This window comes from Falco cherrug, chromosome 4 (assembly GCF_023634085.1).
Source record: "Falco cherrug isolate bFalChe1 chromosome 4, bFalChe1.pri, whole genome shotgun sequence".
Taxonomy (NCBI): domain Eukaryota; kingdom Metazoa; phylum Chordata; class Aves; order Falconiformes; family Falconidae; genus Falco; species Falco cherrug.
The window spans coordinates 8,073,916-8,095,369 of NC_073700.1; the positions used below are offsets into that span (position 1 = coordinate 8,073,916).

General features: G+C 49.8%; 1 protein-coding gene across 2 annotated transcripts in view; it reads right to left on the reverse strand.

The window, feature by feature from the left end:
- The window catches only part of TEX264 (testis expressed 264, ER-phagy receptor), a 40,812-nt gene extending 36,848 nt beyond the window's left edge, over positions 1–3,964 (reverse strand). The window contains exons 1-3 of one of the 2 annotated variants that reach the window (XM_055706993.1): positions 3,823–3,964; positions 2,778–2,844; positions 1,308–1,599 (exon numbers count right to left, since the gene is read on the reverse strand). In XM_055706993.1, the coding sequence (XP_055562968.1) occupies positions 1,308–1,586 (279 nt within the window). In that variant the 5' untranslated portion in view covers positions 1,587–1,599; positions 2,778–2,844; positions 3,823–3,964. The remainder of the gene's footprint in view (positions 1–1,307; positions 1,600–2,777; positions 2,845–3,822) is intronic. The other variant, XM_055706994.1, reaches the window with a different exon arrangement.
- Between the last annotated feature and the right edge of the window lie 17,490 nt (positions 3,965–21,454).

Genomic DNA, 21,454 nt, shown 5'->3' on the forward strand with positions numbered 1-21,454 from the left:
GCTCCAAACATGACATTTCTTGCGCACAGAAGTGTCCAAGCACATCTAGTTGCACCTTGCCTCTGCCCGGCTCATCCTGGGGGTTGGGCGCAAGTTCCCCTCACCATCCTCCTTTCCAGGCCAGGAAAAGACACTGCAGAGTGTCTCTTTTCTGCCTCCCACGATTCAGAAGCAAAAACTGGGTAAGTCAGCTCATCACAGGATACAAAGTGGCTGAGCACACCAGGCTCCACCAAGCACAGTCAAGCTCAATGCTTTCTTGCCTCTGGTATCTTCCTGTCACAGTCCACTCAGAATCATGTTTTCATGGACAAGATCCCTCTAAGCAGGTCCAACCTTTGGGAGCACCCTCTTGCAAGCAATGAAATAGGGTTCCTAAAACATGACAGGCACCAGGCAAGAAGCAGAAGCACAGGCAAAAGCACTGGGCAAGAACTATCAGCTCATGTGCTGTGCCCCACGCCAGCCCACAGCACACACGCACAGCTGCTGGCCACTCTGCCATCCCTCCCCCCCCCAGCATTCCTCCACGGTCACACTAGCTACTGCAGAATTACTGAGGAGCCAAGCTGTCTGCCACAGACAAGTGCCCACATGCTGTTATTTGGAGACCCCAGTGCCACCTAGCATCAGCTGCCAGACTCTTCACCCCCCAGCAAGCTCTGATGCATTTTTGTTTGCTCCTTGTCCTGGACCGTACCCACTAGAGTAGCTAGCTCAGCCACCAGGCAGTACACTTTCTGCTCACCTCTCAGCTGAAGAGCATCATGGAGTAACTATTTCATCAGACAGGAGCCCTTAGTACACATCACCTGAGGTTTCAGTAGGAACTCTCAGGGGATGAAAGGGAAGCTCAGAAACACATGAGAGCACTAGAAACAAGAGAAGGAGTATGGGTGAGGACAGAGCAAGCTGAGCAGACCATCTGCTTTCAACCACATTGCTGCAAGCCCAGAAAGAGCCCCCTGCAGCCAGGGGATCTTCCAAGGAATGCTTCACCTCAGGGTCATGAAAATTGGCCTCTGCTCCATAACCAGATCCATTATCCTGCTGATAACTTGTTCAGCAGGAGCTATCAGAAGACAGCAAACTTCCCTCACCCAATGCTTTCTAATTAGGGTTATCCAAGAAACTATCTTCTTTCAGGTGCCCTTCCCCACAGAGCATCCTCTGCAGATCTGGGAGACCCTGTGAATCCCAGTGCTCATCTACGGAGCATAAGCTGCAAGTGCCTGAACCACAGTCAAAGAGCACCCTGAGCCAGAAACCTGGGTGCTGACCACGAGAGCTTGCTGGCCCCATCTTACCGTGTGAGGGTTGTCGTAGTAAACACCGATGGAGCAGAGCTTCGACGAGATGCTGCAGCCGTCTGTGAAGAGCTGCCCGGATTCACCATATGGGCCTACCCTGAACTTGTAGGCCAGCGTGATGTTGCCGACAGGTGGGGAGCCAGCACTCACAACAACCTCCGTGAAGAGCCCCGAGTAGACAACAAAACCAAAGATGGTCAGCAGCAGCAGCGCAACCACCACTGCAATCAGCCCAAGGAGCATCCAGTCGGATGTGATGGACACTTGGTGCTCCATGCTTCCTGATGCACTAGCAGCAAGAGGAGAGAAGAAAAAGGAGGGGAGTTATACTAGCACTCAGACAAGCAATCGCTCTCTAAAGCTATTTATTTGCAGCGGAACACATCCACTTCCAATTCCACTTACGTGTGAAGCTTAAAGACAGTGGAACCCCCCCAGAAGCCTCCTGTATATTAGTCCCGTGTTGCATCAGCCTGTTTCAATTGGTCACCAGGTACAAATTATACTGCTTCAGTGCCTCCTGGGAATGAGGTGGTTATGGAGAGGTACTTTCACCATCTCCCTAGAACCAGCCACATCACTCACATCCAGACTTGTATCCAGGAAAGACCGAAAACCAGCCAGGAGCCCACATCACCCAACAGATTAACAGATACACAGCTCTGGACTAAGGATCAGGGCACCATAATCAAATAATGTATCATGTATAGATACCAGATCTGACATTGTGACCAGGACAGGCCCTTTATCAAAAAGTCTAGAAGCCCAGGCCTTAAACGACCCAAATGAGGACCATGCCAGTTCAGAGCTGAGCCCTGCATTCAGATCCAAGCACCCAGAGAGGCTCAGAAGAAGCTGAAGACCCTGCTAGAAAAAGCATCCCCAACACACTGAGGTGCAATGAATTACCAGTACTCCTTTCAGATGTTTTTTTTCCTCTTTTTACCCTAAAAGTTTTTATAACCCCAACCAAATCTTCCTGTTTTGTTTGGCATCTTTTCTCTCTTGCACTGACTGCGGGACACAGCAGCCTGGTGAACGCCTCCTGCTTGTTTTCACCCACTGAGCATAACTGCTCTGGGGAGTTGCAACCCAAATTGCAGAGAGTTGTTTGTGTTTTATTCTCCCTTGAAACACAGCCCTGGTCACAAGGACCGGCTGCAAGGCTCCCCTAGGAATTTCACAAGAGCTAGGTTTGAAACGGAAGGTTGAAGTAAACAATTCACCTTTACCTCCATGTTATAAACACACTTTGTCCAAAAAGAGTCGTTCACAGTGGCTGCTGCTTGCTCAGCTTTATGGCAAGAGAAAAGCCACATCCTAGTAGGAACCGCAGGTGGCTCTGCTCGACCCGGGTGAGTTGTGGTACAGCAAAACCAAGCCCTGCAGAGCCGGCACTGCCGGTTGCGCTCTCTGTGCCGTGCCAGTGCCAGGCTGGGCACTGTCTCACACCATGGCCCTGCTCACCTGAAAAACCAGCTCAGCCCAGAAACGGTTCAAGGCATCTGATGCACAGGGGTGTGGGATCGGTGCGCTGCAGCAGGAAAAAATAAGTATCATTGCTTCCTTTCAAAATGAAAAAAAAAAAAAAAACCACCAAGGCCAAAAGCAAAACAGTCACAGCAGAGCAGCTGCAAGGCGCCTGCTCCCCAAAGGAAGGGTGTCCTGGGGAGCGCCTTGTCCTGCAGGACCCTGCAGGCCGAGATTTCTTCCCAAAAGTCTGCGGCTGGACACACAGGCACCAAGAAACACGGAATCTGGAAAGGAGCGGCGAGGGAGGACGATGTCCTGCAACCGCCTCCGCTGGCGTGTCCCAGCGCGGGCCGTGCCCCTGCTCCCCGGGCCGCAGCCGGTGCCGCTCCCGGGCAACCCGGCAGCAGAGCTCTGGCAGCGGCACCCGTTGGCCCGGCCATAGGGTATACATCCTATACATCCGTGCCGCCAGCCAGCAGCACCGCGCCCCTACAGCCAGCACAGCTTTATTAGTTCAGATCACGGCTCTGGGGGCCCCCCGTGAGCTGCCAGTCCAACACCCTGCCCCAGGGCCCTGCCTACGGCTGGCCCTGGAGGAGAGGAGGGCATTTTTGGCTGTTTTACCGGTTCCCGGGGCTCGCTCCCCACCGGCGGCAGGCACGTGCGGTTCCCCAGGGCGGTGGGAGCCGGCCCTGCCGTGCCCAAGGCCGTGACCCCCCCCGGGTGCCCGTGCCGGGGCGAGGGGGCCGAGCCCGGCGGCCCCACTAAGCGCCCGCGGCGGGCGGCCCCCGGCCCTGGCCGACCGCAGGCAGCGCTCACACCGGCGCGGGCTGCGACCGCCGCCGCCGCAGCGCTGAGGGACCCGCCGCCGCGCCCGGCCGGCGCCCCCCAGCTGCAAGCAGGCCGCGGCCCGGGGGGCCGGAGCGGAGCGGGGCGTGGGACTGGCCCGCCCGGCCCCGCCGCTCACCCCCCGTCCCGCAGAGACACCCCCAGCCCCGGTGACGGCCGGAGGGCTCCAGCGCCCCGCCGCTCTCCTCACCCGGGGCTCGCCGGTGACGGCCGGCCCGGAGCGATCCCGGCGCCTCGCTCGCCCCGCCCCGCTCGCGCGGGGCCGCGGGGCCCGCCCCGGCTCCGACAGGCGGCTGCGCGCGGGAGGAAGTGCGGGGCGCGCGCCCAAGAGGGGCGGGGCCGGCGGGCGGGGCGGGACGCGGGCCCGTGCCACAGACGGGGCGGGGGCGGAGCTTTCGGCGAGGACAGCCCCACCCCCCCAACCCCCGCGGCTCACTGTGCCGGCTGGGGCAGCGGGAGCGCCCTGCCGAGGGGAGCGCCCCCTGGCGGACGGGCAGCGGGGCCCATCCGCCCCGAGCCGAGCCGGGCCGGGCCCTGACGGTGCGGTGGGGCCCGGCCCCTCCTGGGGTCTCCCTGCCGCGCGGCACCCCCAGCCCTGCGCCCCTCAGCTCGGGAGCTCCTCACCGTGCCGCAGGCAGGGCCGCGGGGCCAGGGCCGGCAGGCCCCCGTGGCAGGCCCGGCTCTCCCCTCACAGACCGCCGAGATGCTGCTGGCCAGGAACGACGGCGGATGGCGTTGTGTCCTCCAGCTTGCCCGGTCCTGGGGCTGCGGCAGCTCGGTGCCTGTCCCAGCTGCACGATCCCCGAGTTTCAGGCTCCGTAACAGCCGGAGCCTCCCATTACTGGGCTCCTGCCCTCAGGTGCTGGATGAGCAGGCACCACCGTGCTAGAGGACGCACTGGCCGTGCGTCAGGGCCCACACCACAGGGCCTGGCCGGTCGGGGCAGTGGGCAGGGCTGGCCACCTCCTCAGCCCCGGTGCCCGTCACACCGAGCCCAGAGGGGGGTTGAGTGGCCGCTGACACGTTCCTGCAGGCCCATCGCTGGGGCTGTTGCAGCCCGGCTGCTGCCCGTGTTTGGGCTTTCCTGCTGCCCAGCGGGAAGGGAGACCAGCCAGACAGCTCGGACAGCACTAGCCAACAAGGGGCAGCACCAGGAAAGTTAGAGTTAGGCGTTTGTTTCATTCAAGGGTTCTGGGACATTGGCCAAATATTATCGGTTCATTTGTCCTTCCCTCAGCCTGGGGAAAGCATAGGGCACTACCCGCCAGCAGCCAGGAGGCCGGTTGCTTTCTCTTCCATCAGCCTGGCTTTATCAACCACAGGGAAACCACGCTAATGAGTTGCGGAAGACCCACAAAGCTTCAGCCAGCACAGGAGCTGGTCAGGAGCACCATCATCTTGCGTGCCCCTCACCACCCCAAGCTCTGATGTGCCCCAACAACTTCTGTCACAAGGCAGCTTCACAGCCTGCTGCCACCTCATGATGCCTTTGGGAGCATGCCTCAGCCTGCAGCTCCCCACAGAGCACCAGTGCTCAGCCCTCTGCTGCTTCACAAACTCAGGTCCCTGTTTCTTTTCAAGGAATGGGACCAAGTACAGTACCTGAGAGGAGCAAGCAGTCTTCCCCACCTCCTGCTCCTCTGTCAGGAGAGACATGCTGGAAGGGCCCAGACATAATCTCCATCCTCTTTTTCTTCTCGCTATATAAAACCAACCCTCACACCTCTTTCATTCCACCAAGCTCTCTCCAGCCTCTTCAACCCTCTTAGCAGGGAAAGTTCGCTCTCCACTGGCACACACAACAACCCGCCCACCCAAGCCACCTCGAGATGCAGCAAGAAGCAGCAGTGGAGTCAACCGCCATCTCTCCTGCTGTGGTTTCACATCCATTTCCCATACGTCCCAACTCCCTCTGTCAGGGCTGTTTGCAGAGGGAGTTCCAGGCACTGTTTTTCACCAATGTGAAGCCAAAGAGCTCATTTATGAACAGTCATTTGAAATCCTGTAATACTTGCCTTTCTCCAGCACCTTCATAGTGAGGATCTCAAGGTTTTCTGTTAAACGGTAATTAGTTAAACCTCAGAGGCCCTCCTTCTATTTGGCATTACAGCTTTTTTTGCAGCTGGAAGAAAATATTTCAGCTTGGTTACGTGTCTTGCCTGAAGCCATGTAATGAATCACTGGCAGGAAGAGGAACAGAACTCAAAAGCCCTTTAACTGCCAGCTCTGGCCATCAGACACTTCTCTTTCTTCCAGTCTTGGAGTTATTTAACTCAGCACACATTTAATACTTAACACATATGTTTTCCCATTACAACAGCAAATGCTAAAATTCGGGTCTAATTTAACAGCATCATTCCTTCACTTTGAAACAGCACATCAAGAAGAGCCGAGGCAGAAGGATGTAAAACATGTGCTCTTTGGTGGGCTCCCCGGTTGTCCTCACCTGCTCCACCACATGGCACCCCATCGCTGGCCTCTGGCAGTGTCAGCCAGGCCCACGCTCCAGAGGGGGTCCGGGGTCCTGGGTGGCTGGTTATGGCAGACACTTGGTTTCAGCAGACTTGTTTGGGCTGTGCTGGGCCCCACACCTCTGATGGGATATGCAGATCAGCCTATTCTCATTTAAATTCTCTCTTAGTTGCAGACAGGAAGAGGTGGGCTGTGAGCAGTAGCAGATGTGGGCAAGCTGGCAACAATTCTCCACCCACCCGAGTCACTCTCTAGAGTGGCACTGGCTTCATCCCAGCAGTAGCAGTCAGCAATGATGCTCAGCAGGTCAGTCACCGCACCCCACTCCCCCAGTGCTCCACATCGTCTCGGCAGAGCATGTGGTACCTGTGCCAGGGCACTCAGCTCAGCCTGTGGCCCAGACCCTGGCTTCCCAGTTCCGCTCTCATCTGCTGGACCCTCCATCTCCTGCTCCCACAACCCAGCAAGATATGCCATTGTCCTTCCTCTCCCAGCTGCCCCGGGTGCCTTCATCTGCTGGAGAAGGTGAGCTGAGCTTCATGAAATTCACTTTGTATGCCCAGTAAGCAAATAGATGTGGTAAGGATGCTTATCACCTTGGGAACGTGGCAAAACATAAATAAGTCTGACTAACTCAGCATGGAAATACCCTCCCTAGAGGGGCAGGCAAGAGGCCAGAACAGAGTGTGCAGCTGTGGGGAATTTCCATCAGCATCACACAGATGTGCTGAGCTCTAAAGTCCTTCCTGGCTGCCCGTAACACGGTAGCTTCACATTGCCGTTGATGAACCAAGACCGGCACTTGGTCCCCTACAGACAAGGGAGACCAGCAGCTGTTGGAATAACTGGAAGGAAGGCAGCACAGGCACGTGGAAAATGATCAGCTGGTAGGCAGGAGGCTGCCTGCAGAGGCAGAGCCGGAGGCCAGGGGCTGTTTCTCAAAGAATCCCAAAGCTACTTTCCTCAGAGCAAGATGGATGACCAAATAGCACAGTGGTCCCATCCATCATGGTGTTCAGTTTGGCCACGTCTCAGGACCTGCGTGTCCCCGCTCCAGCTATCCCACTGCTGAAGGATCTCCTCCCACCACCTTGCCACCTGCCCACGCTGCTGGGACCCACTCCAAAACCTTCCCTGTTTTTATCGCCTGCCCAATCCACCCCACACTGGGAACTGGAGAAGTTCTCTCCAGAGGAAAGACACTGCGAAGGGCAGGGGCTGCCCCGGCAGAGCTCAGCAGGGCAGCAGGCAGCACTGGGCTCTGCGGTCAGGCATGAAGGGCTGTTTGGGGCTGTTGGGGTCCAGTGAGCAGGAGCAGGCTGTGGCTCAGCATTTACACCAGGAAGGTTTCAGCCGCTGGCCTCCTGAAGCGCAGGGTTAGTGTCACTGGTGGCATTAGTCAGGGTGCTGGGTGCAGGGTGCAGGAGGTTCTCTGGAAATCATCCCCAAAGGCTACACAGGACAGCACAGCCTTACCCCTCTGTATAACGGCTTCTGCTTCCTCGTCACCCACCAGCGGCAACATAAACTTAATATTTACCACTGTGGAGCTTCTTGTACCAATTGATCAATTTTCTAAAATACTGAAACCACAAAATTTCAACAAAATACTGTTGAAATGAAACTGCTTTTGATGGGAAAACTGTGGTAGAAGACTAGGAAAGGCTCACACCTGCACACGTGCCCCTGCGAGAGCCAGGCATGTGAAAGGCAAACTGTGCGGAGCCTGGCAGCACTTCAGCCCTTCACCTTTCGGTGCCTCCACTAACGCAAAAGAGGAGATACACTGGAGGATAAAGTATGGATCCATTGTTTCGCCTTCAGATTTAAATTCATTTCCCACTGCATTCTTCTGTATTTCTTTCTTGTGACAGGAATTCAAAATTCACAGTGTTGCAGAGTAAAAGAAAATGCATTTATGTCTTTTCAGACAAACTTAAAAGTGTTAAGAAATATGCAAATTAGTCTTATGGTTTACTGTCTATTTAGGCCACAAATTCTGAACAGCAAACTGTTTTCCTCTTGGATCTATTAGCAAGAATGGTCTTGTAATTAAATGCAAAGTTTTTAAGTTATGGAATGGACTTTTCAGGCAGGCATGGTAGCTTCCCTGCCTCCTGCCTTCTGAAACCACAAGGGTCAAGTTCAGAATCTCGTCATGTTCAGGTCCCAGTCCTGAGCCATACAAACCTGGATGGGGTAGGATCCACTCACTAAATCACAACTGAAGCTGCCAAACCAAACAGAACGGACTGCAGTGATGGACAAAACACTCAATAATGCCTGTACAGTGTCTTGAGCAGCAAAGACTTAGAGCAGTAAGAGAAGGAGGAATTTCCAGTTTGGAGACAAGTCCTTTCCAGTCTGACACATGGCATCCTATGATTTCTCGATAAATTTACCATGTGCTACCTTTAAGACAACCAGGCTCCTTGCTCCTGTAAACAGCTTTTTCAAACACTTCCTTTGGAGAGGTGGGAGTCACTAGAAGGTTCCAATCCACATCTATTTAGAACTTGTGTGTACCCATCTTTTCATGTGTGTGTGGATTGACTTCAGTCTTTGGTGAGTTTTATTTTTTAATTTTTTAGGGCGAAAACTTTTGGGGGAAACATCTCATTATGGCTTTCATTTTGCTGGGGTAAATAAATTTTTAAAAAGTTGTGTTCTTACAGATCACTCTCTGTTCCCTTTTTCTACGTCTATTTTAGAATAGGAATGCATAGAATTAGACAGATTACTCCAGGTATTTTGCCAAGCCCTTTGTCTTACTCCTGATTTCTGTCATGGGGAATTTTCATGGATACTACAAGCAAACTTTCATGAAGTTATAGAAGAAAAACTTTTGTACGTTGTAGCCTATGAGCTCCTCCTTTTGCTATCAAAGCACTGAACAGCAGTTTAGAATTCTGCACCTCTGATGATCAGCTATTTAGATCAGCAAGATACTAAGGTGGGGTTTATTTAACATATTGTGTTGGAGCTTTCATCTTTTCCTTTCAGATGTCACATCACCGCTGGTAGCTCCTGTGAATGACAAGCAGTCATTCAGACTCCCCTCCCCAAGGCCAGCAATCGCATTTGTACATCGCTTTGATTTTCTGTGAATAAAAGATCACTTACGAGTCTGAAGGGATGCATCATTCATCTTTGAACTCCCCTGAAAATAATTTTAAACCATTTATAGCTCCAGTTGTTTGGAACTAGGGTGTACAACTTTGACTCATGACCAAACAGGTCTGGCCAAATTCCTCTCATGATGCCGGGCACGGGCCAGTGCTCAGGCGGGATCTCTTCTCTGCACCCATGTTCTATTCTCCTCAACCAGTAGTGATGCTTCTCACTGGGGTTTGTGTTCCATCCAGAGAGGAGTATCTCTGCCTGCACTGTGAATATCGGTACCTCCTACTGCAGTGTATCACATGCACATGAGGAACCAGGAACATACAAATCTTTTCCTGGGGGAAAGTATTTTCTAGGGACATTTGCATTGAGATATTGTCTCAATTTCTCCTCCTGTGGCATGCCTTCAACTTTCATTGTCTTAGCGGCAATTGTGTACTTCCTTCTTCATCCCGAGGATGATATTGTATTGTCTTTGGGCTACAGAAGAATATACATCTATAAACCACGCTTTTCTGTCTCATTTTTTTCCAACCTCCTCTCTCGTACGTGAAGTCTAGATTAAGTTTAGATTTTTTTCTTGTCAAAAACATGAGATAGTTTACCCAGAGTATTCTTCTGGTTTCCATCCAGGCAGAAACAAGAAGGAAAGCATGAACACGCCATGCTCTGTGTCTCTGGATTTGCAAACGATGCTTGCAAAAAGTGCTGGTTTTGATGTGGTCTCATCAACAAGCTCATTTTCTACAGCAAGTGACACTTTAGACTGTCATCCAGCATTTTTAATGAGGGATCCCTTAACAGGCTTCAGGGATTTCAACAGGATTTTAAGAGCCTTACACAACTGCACGCTGGTAACCAGAGAGGAGTTGACGTTCCACAAAGCAAAGCAGCTCAGTGGTAATGATACCAACAGAGCTTTCATGCCAATGGTTCTCCTGTAGTTTTATAAGAGTGACTGCAGAAGCAACAACAAACATGAACATTTGTCCCAACCTTGATTGCTAGCTTCAAAACCAGAAAGCTAATTTGTTATAGCCATGTTGTGCTCCTGTTTTTAATGCACATGTGTAACTAGCACTTTTAAAAACCCCTCTGGCAGCTGTGTAAAGAATTACACTACAATGACAACTCCACATTTAAAGTTGAAAGATATTTTTGTTTTGAGATTTTCATCTCCTTCCTGGCAAAAAACTGTCTTGAAAAAATACTTCACAAGCCTCTTCCAAAAAAAGCACAACTGTGGGGAGCTGCTGTAAATCTGAGGAGGTGGAGATCTTCCAAAAAGGACTTTCAGAAGCCCTGATTGTTTATACTCATATTTCCCTCACTTTTCCTACTACCTCATGTTGTAGTGGACACACCATTCATAATAAAAGCTATTAAACACAGATGATTTCTGACATTATTCCAGCTCAGCACGTCACTCCTTGCCTCCTACAAGCATCTCTGCCTAGGGGTGCACTGCCACCCACCAGGAGTGCATTTCCCCAAGATTACTGACTTGCAGAGGTGGTGGAAATGTTTCCCGCTGTACTGAAACTTCCAAGTTTTAAGCCCTGGCTGGTTCTCTCAGTTTACAACCAGGTCAGGTGAGGCCACCTGCAAACCAGAGTGGGGTGCAGCACTCCCACTGCACCGATGGCTTCGGTTCAAACTGGACTGCATCTAAGCCCACCACTGCAGCTTTGCTAGACAAGCATGTTTATGAGTGCCCCCATAGAAGAGCTTGTTTCAGCTGATCTGATTTCTTCAGGAGGCCTGAACTGTCTCCTGTGGCTGCTCTTCTCCTTCCCTTGACTACACAGCTTGAACTGCTAATGCTGACATAGGCTTAACTTCACAGCAACAGAGCACAGAAGCGTGAATCCCATCCCCTGTGACACCAAGTATGACATAGTGAGAAGAGAAACCATTTAAAGGGAGATCCAGGAATATTTTTAATCCTATATTTTATTCAGCTGTAATGCCAAATATGATCTGCATCTGAATTTTGAGTGCACAGTCCTACCACCAGCACGGGGGAGAAGACAGTAGAGAGTGTCACAACTAAGCATTGCAGTGTTCTTGTCTTTTTATTGCTGCTGTGGAAAAGAGGATAATGTGTGAGAAACCCTTGCACTGAACCAGAACAGCAATGGCCAGTAGAAATCGCATTGCCCTCCTCTGCATAATACAGCTTCACCTTCCTTCCCTCCTTGGCTCGGTCAGGGTCAGTGCCTTCATTTCCAAGTGGGTAAAAACAGATGCACACAGTTTCTTTGGCTTAAGCAACAGCCTGAGCCCCTCCAGATGCAGCTGATGTGGGTCCCAACTCTGCATTACCAGTGGGTCAAGGGAGGCAACGCTTCCCCTTGACTCAGCACTGGTAAGGCCACACCTGGACTGCTGGGTCCAGTCCTGGGCTCCCCATTACAGGAGAGACGTGGACATACTGGAGAGAGTCCAGCGAAGGGCCATGAAGGTCGTTAAGGTACTGGAGCATCTCTCCTATGAGGAGAGGCTGAGGGAGCTAGGGCTGTTCGGACTGGAGAAGGCTCAGGGAGATCTTACCAATGTATATAAATACGTGAAGGGAGGGTACAAAGAGGATGGAGCCAGGTTCTTTTCAGTGGTACTCAGCGACAGGACAAGGGGCAACGGGCACAAACTGAAACACAGGAGGTTCCCTCTGAACATCACGAAACACTTTTTTACTGTGAGGGTGACCAAGCACTGGCACAGATTGCCCAGGGAGATCGCGGAGTCTTCATCCTTGGAGATACTCAAAAACTGTCTGGACGTAGTCCTGGAAAATCAGCTCTGGGTGACCTTGTTGGAGCAGAGGGGTTGGAGAAGATGATCTCCAGAGGTCCCCTCCCACCTCAACCAGTCTGCAATTCTGGACTGGAGACCCCCATGCAAAAATACCTGCACTCTTCGGGGATGAAACTAGTAACAGCAGCGAGACTCAGACAAGCTACTTCCCATCTAGCTGCATGAGCTGGGACTGGCATCAACTCAATCAGTTGTAGGTAGACCATGGATGTTGGTTATGGAGCAGCTGCACTGGTTCCAGTTCAGTCACAAAGGCCCCTCCAGGCCAAAATCCTCCACAGGCACCTATTCCCGTTGTAGGCTAAGGTAAACCATGCCTGTTTCATCTCTGCCTTTCTACACTAGGGATCTAGACAACTAACCCAGGCACAGGTATCTAAGGAACATGGAGAAAAATCCACCTATTTTGGTGACTGCTGGAAAAAATCTACCTGGTTTGCAGATCACAGCTGAGAATTGCTGGGGTTTGTTGCAGTCTCAATAGACAAAGCCAGAAGAGGGTAAGGACTGAGATGCAGCACAGAGGAAACTGAGAGGAGCAATGGTGGACAAATGTGTCACAGGTTGTCACAAGTATTTTGTGACCCAAGTGCAAAAAAGCCCAAGCATAAGAGACCGGTCGAGCAGAAAGCACGTAAACTGCTAAAGCACATTTTCTGCTGAAAGTTGGCAGCTTTTCTGACCAAGCTACTTTTCAGAAACTGCTGCTCTCATCTGTGAAGTGAGAAATCGAGCCAAGGTGAATCTCCAAACAAAATGATATTTTGGCTCAACATTGCATATTTTATCTTAGCTTTTGCAGATAAATCATTTTCCTGAGATTTTAGAAGTTTATGAGGCAGTTCTGAGATTTAACTGGATCTTGCAGCCATTTAGGGGCCAGTCCAGCCACACCTGAGCTAACCTTATGGAGTCCCTCTGAAGTTTTGAGAGCAGGAGGGTCTCCAGCCCTGGGACACAGTCTTACTAAGCATATTGAAATGACAGAGGTACACAGTGGTAGCAGTTAACTCTAAGCCATTCACCACACACAACATCCAGTTTGCTCCCTCCCGCCCTGAGCACATCCCCTCTGTTTTTCTCTCTCTGCTCCCGAACCAGCAAAGGTTCTATTTTTGTGAAGAAATACAACACTGTGCAGAGGCTGGGGAGGCCACTGACACATGTCCCACAGGGACTTGTGCCAAAACTCAGAAGCCTAAAAGCAAACCTTTTTCCCATGCAACTCTGAAACCTTTGCTCCTCCCATACGAGAAGGAAAGTCTGATGCCTCTGCAGTATTTCCTCCCGCACCTTTTTTGCGTTAAGTCCATCACTGGGAAAAGACATTTTTTCCCAGATAGATACAGCTTTCCCTGAGCCACTGAAGCTAAAATATTCTTTAAAAAAAAAAGACCCTCAGCATGAAATGGAGAGATTAAGACCCAGGTTTATGTCTCCATTTTTCTTAGGGAGGTTTTTGTGCAACTCTATGTTAGTGTGAGCTGAGCTGCCTAGAACAAATTGGTCCAAGTGATCAATTTTAAACTCTTCCCAAACTGAAGAGTCTATCAAGGCTCTTTGTACAATCCCCATGTTTCAACATGAACAATTTCAGACAAAAATGTCCAGAAATTGCCATTTGGAGTTGCAAAACCTTTGAATTCACAAATATCTCAGTGTGTCAGGGACAGTTCTCTAGCAAATTGGAGTGTTTCTTTGCCGGAATAAGTGATCTGATGTGAGTCAGTCACCACTGTACAAGACACACAAGTTTTACCATTAATTCAGACCAGCTCAGAACCATTAGCACTAAGCTGATGCCAGTGCATCAACTGAGGTGGAGGAAAGGCTGCTGATTTCTAGCACTAGTACTTTGAGGAAAGATGAACAGGATTTGGAGGACTGACTGGGGCCGAAAAGAGATTCTGTTTCATATAGCTTTTGGTATTACCTTCTCATATAGCCTCCATCAAGTAATAATCCATCTTTATTGTGCACAAAGCAACAAAGCAAAATCAGAACCACCACACAGTACATGCTCCTAAATCATCAGGGTCTCACCACGATTTAAAATTAAGTCATCTGACATAGGGATTATCTCCATGGCTGGAGAACTAAAGCGTAACATCCTGGGTAGGAAGACAGGCAGCCTTGACTTTCAATCTTTGTCACCGAGCTGCTGTCAGAAGACAAGTGTGGTGGAAACCAGTCCACAAACATGTAATACGGCCACCACTTTTTCTTACTCGCCTTTTTCCAACAGCTAACGAATGAATGCGTGTGACTCGCAAGAACTGGGTCTGAGCCATGTTTCTGAGGGCAGAAAGACTGCATTAAGACAGCTCCAGTATAAAGTAGAAAAAGACCTTTGTGGCAAATTGAATTTAGCAACGTCACCAGGAGCTTCTGACTCAGAGCCCCATTCTGCCCAGCTGCGCACACAAACCACCACCCCATCACATACCTGCCAAACCAGCACGATTCAGCCCCCTTGGAGCTCTGCCATGAGCAGCTGGACAGAAGATGACTGATGCAGCTGTAAAGCAACATGTAATGAAGAAACTTTTTATTTCAGGGTTGTAATTAAAACCATACTTTGTTACACTGCTACTGGCTGAGGCAGAAAGGCTACTGATGAGTTGTGCCAGGAGAAACAGCAGATGGGACCAGGTTGTTATTTCACTCCAGACCAGTCCACGTTGTCTTGAGTCAACCTCAGACCAGTTTAACCTAGCTTTTTCCTTGCCTGTTTTGCTGCCTGGTAGGTATCCCAGATAAAAGGGCTGCTTGCATTGCACAGACAGAGGAGGGTGCTCTGTCTCTAGCCATCAGCCAGGAGGTGTTGCACAGGCTGCAGTGTTCTGGTGGCTCTTGGTGCAACGGGACTGGGTGGGAAGCATTGCCACAGCAATAAAAACTGCACGACCCCACTGCCAAACATTCCACCTCCAGCCAGCTTCTCAGGCCTGCCGCTCCCACTGTCCCTGCAGACTAATTATTGCGGTTTTCATTGTACAGGGACACAAAACACCCCATCCGTGCACTTAAAGCAAAAGATTTCAGCACTTTCAGGCCCACCTCCTGCAAGTCAGGCTTAGTATCTTCCTTCGGTGGGCCACTCGGATAGCTTAACCAGCTCCCAGGTGGGCATCTCTGCTTGCAGAGCAGTTCAGTGGTGAGCTGACAGCTCCCTCCTCTGTCAGAAAGCACTAAAAGCAGCCTACAAATCTCTCCCAGTGTCGCCTGGAGCAGGGGGCTTGAATAATGGAGGCTACTACACATTTTCTCTCATTTTTTGCATGTAGGTACGGTGAGTCTCCAGAGCAGTTTCCTGGCGGTACAGGACTCTCCCCTCAGCCAAATGCACCGAGTGCTACTAACGCTTCGGTTCTCATCCTGCCCTGTGGCAGCTGATCTGGATGAACCTGACAGCCAGCAGCAGACTACGGCCAGGATTTCCTTCCCCTCACAGCTGTATAAGCATATACCAGGTGCCCAGCTCTGGCCCTTCATGATTTGGCTTCTCCAGAGGAGCAGATGGCAGGAAGGGAGCGGAGCAGAGGCACTGTCCTGCTCAGGCAACGCTGGACGTTCTCGTAGGCCACTGGCAGGTCTGTCCTTGCTGCTCAGCTGCAGCGTATTTCACACTGAGGGAATATCCATTACTTCTGCCCTTCTGCATGTAAGAAAAACAGTGGATTTACTCAGCAGTTAATGGCATGCTGAAATCACATATGAAAATTTAGTCCCAGTAGGATGCTATCCCTGATGCGTTCCCTCTGCTGCAAAGCCAGTCTGGGATACAAGCGGATTGCTGCATGTGCTATATGTTTGTGCCTCATGCAGTTTAAGTCTCAGGGATTCTTTTGCTGGTTCTTGAACTAAAACCAGAATTTGGGCGAGAGGCAGAGGGGCACTTAACAGAAAAACAGATTTGGAAATACTAGTAAAACTGTGGGGAAAATTAATTATTTCAGGATCAAGTTGCATCAATATATTCGGTTCAGTTTACCCTCTAAAACTAAGAAGGGAAACTGGTTTTATTTTAACTGTCTCACAGCATAATTCACTAGAGCTCTTCCAAATATCTCTGAATTCAGAAAACGGAAAAAGAATAACCAGATTATCTCAAACTACATAAAACATTAGTATAAAAAAATACAACTAAAACTGGACAATTGAAATCTTCTGTTCCCTCTCTATTTTACAATAGAGTTTGTAAAACATTTACAAAAATGTTTTACAAAGCATTAAAATTTCTGTATAGTAGAGTTATTGCTGGGTCCTACTAAACAACTCTGAATTTTGTCTGTTCTGCTTCATATAAAAACTCAAAGTGCTGGATAAATTTGGTCTTTTTTTGAGCATAAACTGAACTTCGCTGGTCCTGCTTGCTCTCTGCTAGTCAAACCGTAGATTTTTCTGATAGGGTTTTTAATTCAATTATGTCTCTCCACAGATACCACAAGGTAAACTTACTTTCATTGCATTTTCTTGCAATAGCAGCTACTGTGCACTTAAAGCCAGCAGAATGCCACCTACGAGCTTAGAGCAAAGGTGCTACATTGGTGTGGAAGAAACCAAATTGTGAACTGAAATTCAAAATAGCTTTCAACTGAGATAAAAGTTAAAATAATTGCGCAGAAAAATAAATGACTTGTAACAAAAATAAAATTATAGTGAAATATAGGTAAAGGTTTTCAGAACTGCATGAAAGGCTGCTTGTGCCCTATTTGTGGGGGGAAAGGAAGGTGGGTCACACTTGGACTAAGGGATGATCATGTAAAAGTCGCTGCTGCCCGGAGCTGCCATGGCCAAGAGCCAGCCAGGGTCTCTGAGACATAGAGACTTCTGGATACACATTTCCAGGTAGGGATGAGAGGTAAACTTTTGGCTTAGGTAATAAACCACCTTCACATGAGGAAACCAGGAGGATTCTGCAACTGGACAAGAAACACAAACCACAAAGATTTCTGGTTGCTTCGCTGTGGGATTTCAAGGAGTGCTTGTTGCATCTGGGGAGTCAGGGGATAAGCTTTGAGACCCAAACCGTTCTTGGAAGGTCTGTGTTCCTCTGAACTTGATGGTATCTCTACTAGGGTTTCTCTCTGTGGGAATAGAGAGCTGATTTCTCCTCCAGCAGTCCTGCAACAGAACTTGCTGCTCCTTGGGCCAGGGAAGCCTGACCAATGCCATCCAGGAAGTGCCTATGCCATAAGCAAACCTGTGTCAGTGTCATACACACCACCTGCATTGAGCTGGAGGTCACAGGCTTCATTCCTCCAGCTATGGCTAACAGCCCGTGTTTGACTAGAGGCCAGCAACTTTTTTGAGCTTCTGCTCCCCCTCTGCAAATCAGGCTTTGGGTTTCCCTCTCCCTGAGGAAGGGCAGTTCCCCGTTCTGTGAAAATCCCGTCCAGAACACTGGAGCTCTCCTTGTTAGGGCTACCATGACAGCAACACTGATCAACACAGTGCCCACCGGTCTATCTGCAAGCTGATGCGTGTGGAGAGACACAAGTGAGTTCATGGCTACAGCAACAGGGAAGGAGCATGCTAAAGGACTGGCTTTCGAGATGGCCTTTAGGACTTCAGACAGGCAACTTGCCCTTCAGGCTTCTTTATCTGAGAGACAGATGGCAATGTAAATAGATCTCCTTGCAATGCTGTCTGGGGTGTCAACCACACACTTACCCTGAATGGCAACTGCCTTCCTGTATGTCCCCTACTGTCCCTGCCAGCCCTGGCACCTCATGTAGCTCTGTGAGCCTGGATATGAACATGAAATTGAGTAATACCCTTAACTCTGTAGTCATTGTGGGGCTGAACACAACGCAAATGGCAACATAATGGAGATCTAGCACATACAGCAGAAGGAGGAGAGAGACTGAGCTCTCCCTTTGGCACCTGACAAATCATTCAGATATTCATTCAGACCTCTGGAGGCCACCCTGAACAGAAAGAGGGACAGGTTCAGTTACCCTTATGTTCGGCATCAGCTGTCATTTCAATTGGCCAAGGGAAATTCCCAACAGCCTCAAAGAGGATGCCCGCAGATGTGGCCCGGTCTCTGTGGACTGCTCCAGGGGAGTTTGCAGCTGCCTTCACATATCTTAGGCCACCTCTGGCATCTCACATGCCACTAGACATTTGCATCTGAACACCTCAGTCCTGGCCTCTGTCTCCATTAATTAGCATGGGAGCTTAGAAAAGGAGCTCACATGCAGGTGTCCATTTAATGCACACCTGAAGTGAGACAAGACGAATCCCACCTCCTGGGGGTTTGTGGCAGATGGGGGTGGGGGTGTGTGTGGAGGTGAGTGAGTGGATGGAGCTGAATCCCCTTTGAGCCCCAGAAATACAAACGCAGGATGAGATGTCTCAATTGACTCAGATGAATTCCTTCCCTCAGCAGGGGTAAAGGAGATCCCTGCCTGTCCTGGTCTTCATCAAGGCCCGCACTTGGCCTAAATCCCACATAGACTGGGGAGAGAGGAAAAACAATGTCCTGAATGGAAGAAACAGATCTCCTTTAGGTTTGGACTCTGCTGGTTTTACTTTTTTATACATATACTGGCACCATTGGGAGAGTTCCCATTTGCTTAATTAGGCCACATACAAGGAACCTGGAAAGACACTCAACATGTCTGGAGTGGCTTGACCTGCTAATTTTCATCCTTTATGAATCTGAGAAGCCTGGGTTCAGATAAAAGTTACTGACTTTAAGAGGAACTATATAGCCAAATCAGCTTGGAAAGGTAAGTTGTTGAGGATTTTTGTTTTGTTTTTAAACACCACACACACACCCCATCATCATACAAACACATTTTTACTGGGGTAGACAGATGCTTCACACTGTTCAACTTGCAGTTCTAAAGCAAAGACAACACTGACATACCATCATATTATGTTGGTAAGCATGTTTGGGAACTAGGAATGCCATCTAAACTTTCAAAGCAAATTATGATACAATTAACCAACAGAAAACATTTGAGCTAGGCAAGTTATGGAAGGACTTTCACTAAATAATGCCATGCTGTAGTGCTCAAAGCTCTAAGTTTTCTGGCACAGAAACCACATTTACTCTTCAATCAAGTGTATACCTCGACTGAAAATGTAACTGATGTTACATTCCCTAAGGAAAAAAAAATATCTTTTCAGCTACTGCTTCCTATTATTTCCTCTCAGTTTTTGTTTTTTCTGATAGCTGTAAACACTTGAGAAACTGCCTGACTTAAGTGGAATTGATTGCAAAAGGTACTTCTGCAATGAAAATATCTGCAAAAGATATTCTGGGATGTTTCAGTGGTTCCTGGCTATCAGTTAAGAAACCTTTTTTCCCCCTGTATGGACTCTTATCTTGGCAAAAAATAAATTGGGGAGGAATGGGGAAGACTTAAATTTATGACCTAATTGTTTCATTAACTCATAAACAAAGTCTCCATATGTCAGGTAAGAAGAGCTGCCTTTCTCTACTACCTTCTCATCCTTGAAGCTGATACCTAGTAGGGTCCTGGCCATAACATGAAAGTCAGGGTGAAGATTTTGTTTTGAACAACACACACAAGACAGAGAACATGGCAAGTTAAAACTATTGACACCTTCAAAAGCTGTGGTTTACAGAGAGTTAGACTGAGGATCCTCACAGCTGGTAATAGAGCTCGTTAGCTACCATCTTCATTAAAAATCAAAGCTCTTGATCCATTAAAAGCTATTTACCAAGCTGGAAAAAAGCAGCTCTGAAGCACTTCGATTAACATGATGCCCACTTGAACAGTGCTCACCTGAGAGAGCAGAACCTGGGGCCACAGACCCATCCAAATCCAAAGAGCTCTCTATATTGGGCAAAGAGGTACTGCTCTAGGAAAAGAACACACACATACTGTGATCAAAACACCCAGTGTTATTTTGTAAACAAAGACCAAACCTCCCAACGGACCATGAAAAAAGTAGTAGGCCAAAGATCTCTATCAGATAGTAAGAAAAAAAGTTATGAAAAGAACCTATGACTTACACCTACATAACTGATTTGCAGTTAAGAGTCCCACCAAGCTGGCGTCCAAACCACATACGTAATTTCACTACTGACTCCAGATAAGCGACCTTCTGTCTCAATAATCCTATAATACCAGAGGTGAAGGCACATCTGTCACCCTACAGAACAAATTATCACGGGACCTCATGACCACCCACGCTGTTGACAGTCCATCAAGAATCAGTACCAAGCTGTATGCATTAAAGCCATTTATCAGTTTGTATAAAATCTTTGCTTGATTAAAGAGTCATCTTGAAACACTTCACAGAGCAAGCTAGTCCCAGGGACATGCTTACTGACATGAGTTAAGCAGCTCCTTTCTCCACAGACACCAGAGAGTAGTCCATAAAAAGGTCAGTCTAAAGTTAGCTGGCCATGCAAATGCTGTCAAATGAGGAGGGAACTGGGATGGGAAAAGGCACCTATTAACAGGATCACATACAGGATTGGCACAGCACCCAGTTTCCCTTAGGGGAACTTGGGATTAAATAGGCTATCTATCCCAAACGCCAGCTAAAGACTACTGTGCCTGTTGCACAAGGGACCCTTGAGACACACGCAGAGGCTGACTATCACCAATCCTGTCCATACACGCAAATTCTATTTTCAGCAGCCTGAGACCCCCTAAGACCAGCTCCACCTGTTGAACCTTCTCAAGTGGGTAAGGAGGGAAACAGGGCAACAGATGAAGCAGTACCCTTCCTCCAGGACACAAAGGGTGTACTGCATCAACCACAGGAACTCTGCATCCCGAGGTAAGGGCAATCCTTGACATCAGGCAAACCAAAAACACAATCAGAAGATCCCGGCAGCAAGATGTGGCACAGTAAGACCCTTCTACCTCCCTCCTGCACTACCAGCCAGCTCCTCAGCTTCTGCAAGCTCTGCTCTGTTTCTGTGAGCAGTAGAGCCCACCTGCTCGACTGCAAGAAACAGGGAACCAACTCCCTGGTCCAATAGACTCAGCTGACAGGCCTGCAGGCAAATAGGGCGCCCCAATACCACAACTGCCCCCGCAGCTGCCTTCCCCCAACCCAGCGATGCCTGGGTGCCCCGGGGCCGGCTGGGGAGCCGTGCCCAGCAGCGAGGTTTCCAACACCGGTGGCTCCCCCAGATGACACACACACCTTCCACCGCTCCCCCTCCACTAGGTAAGGCCTCAAGGTGAGCGCCGAGGCCTCCGTCAGCCACGGAGCGCAGGCGGTGAGCCCCCAGCCGGCAGGGCGCACCACCGGACCGACCGAACCCGACGCAGACGCAAACCCGCAACCCGCGCGGCGTAAATAGCACCCGTGCTTTTATAGCGCCCCTTCCCGGCAGCCCCCGCGCCCGGCCGCGCCGATTGGCTGTCTGGCGAGCGGGGGCGCGCGCGCGGGCGCGCGGGCCGAAGGCG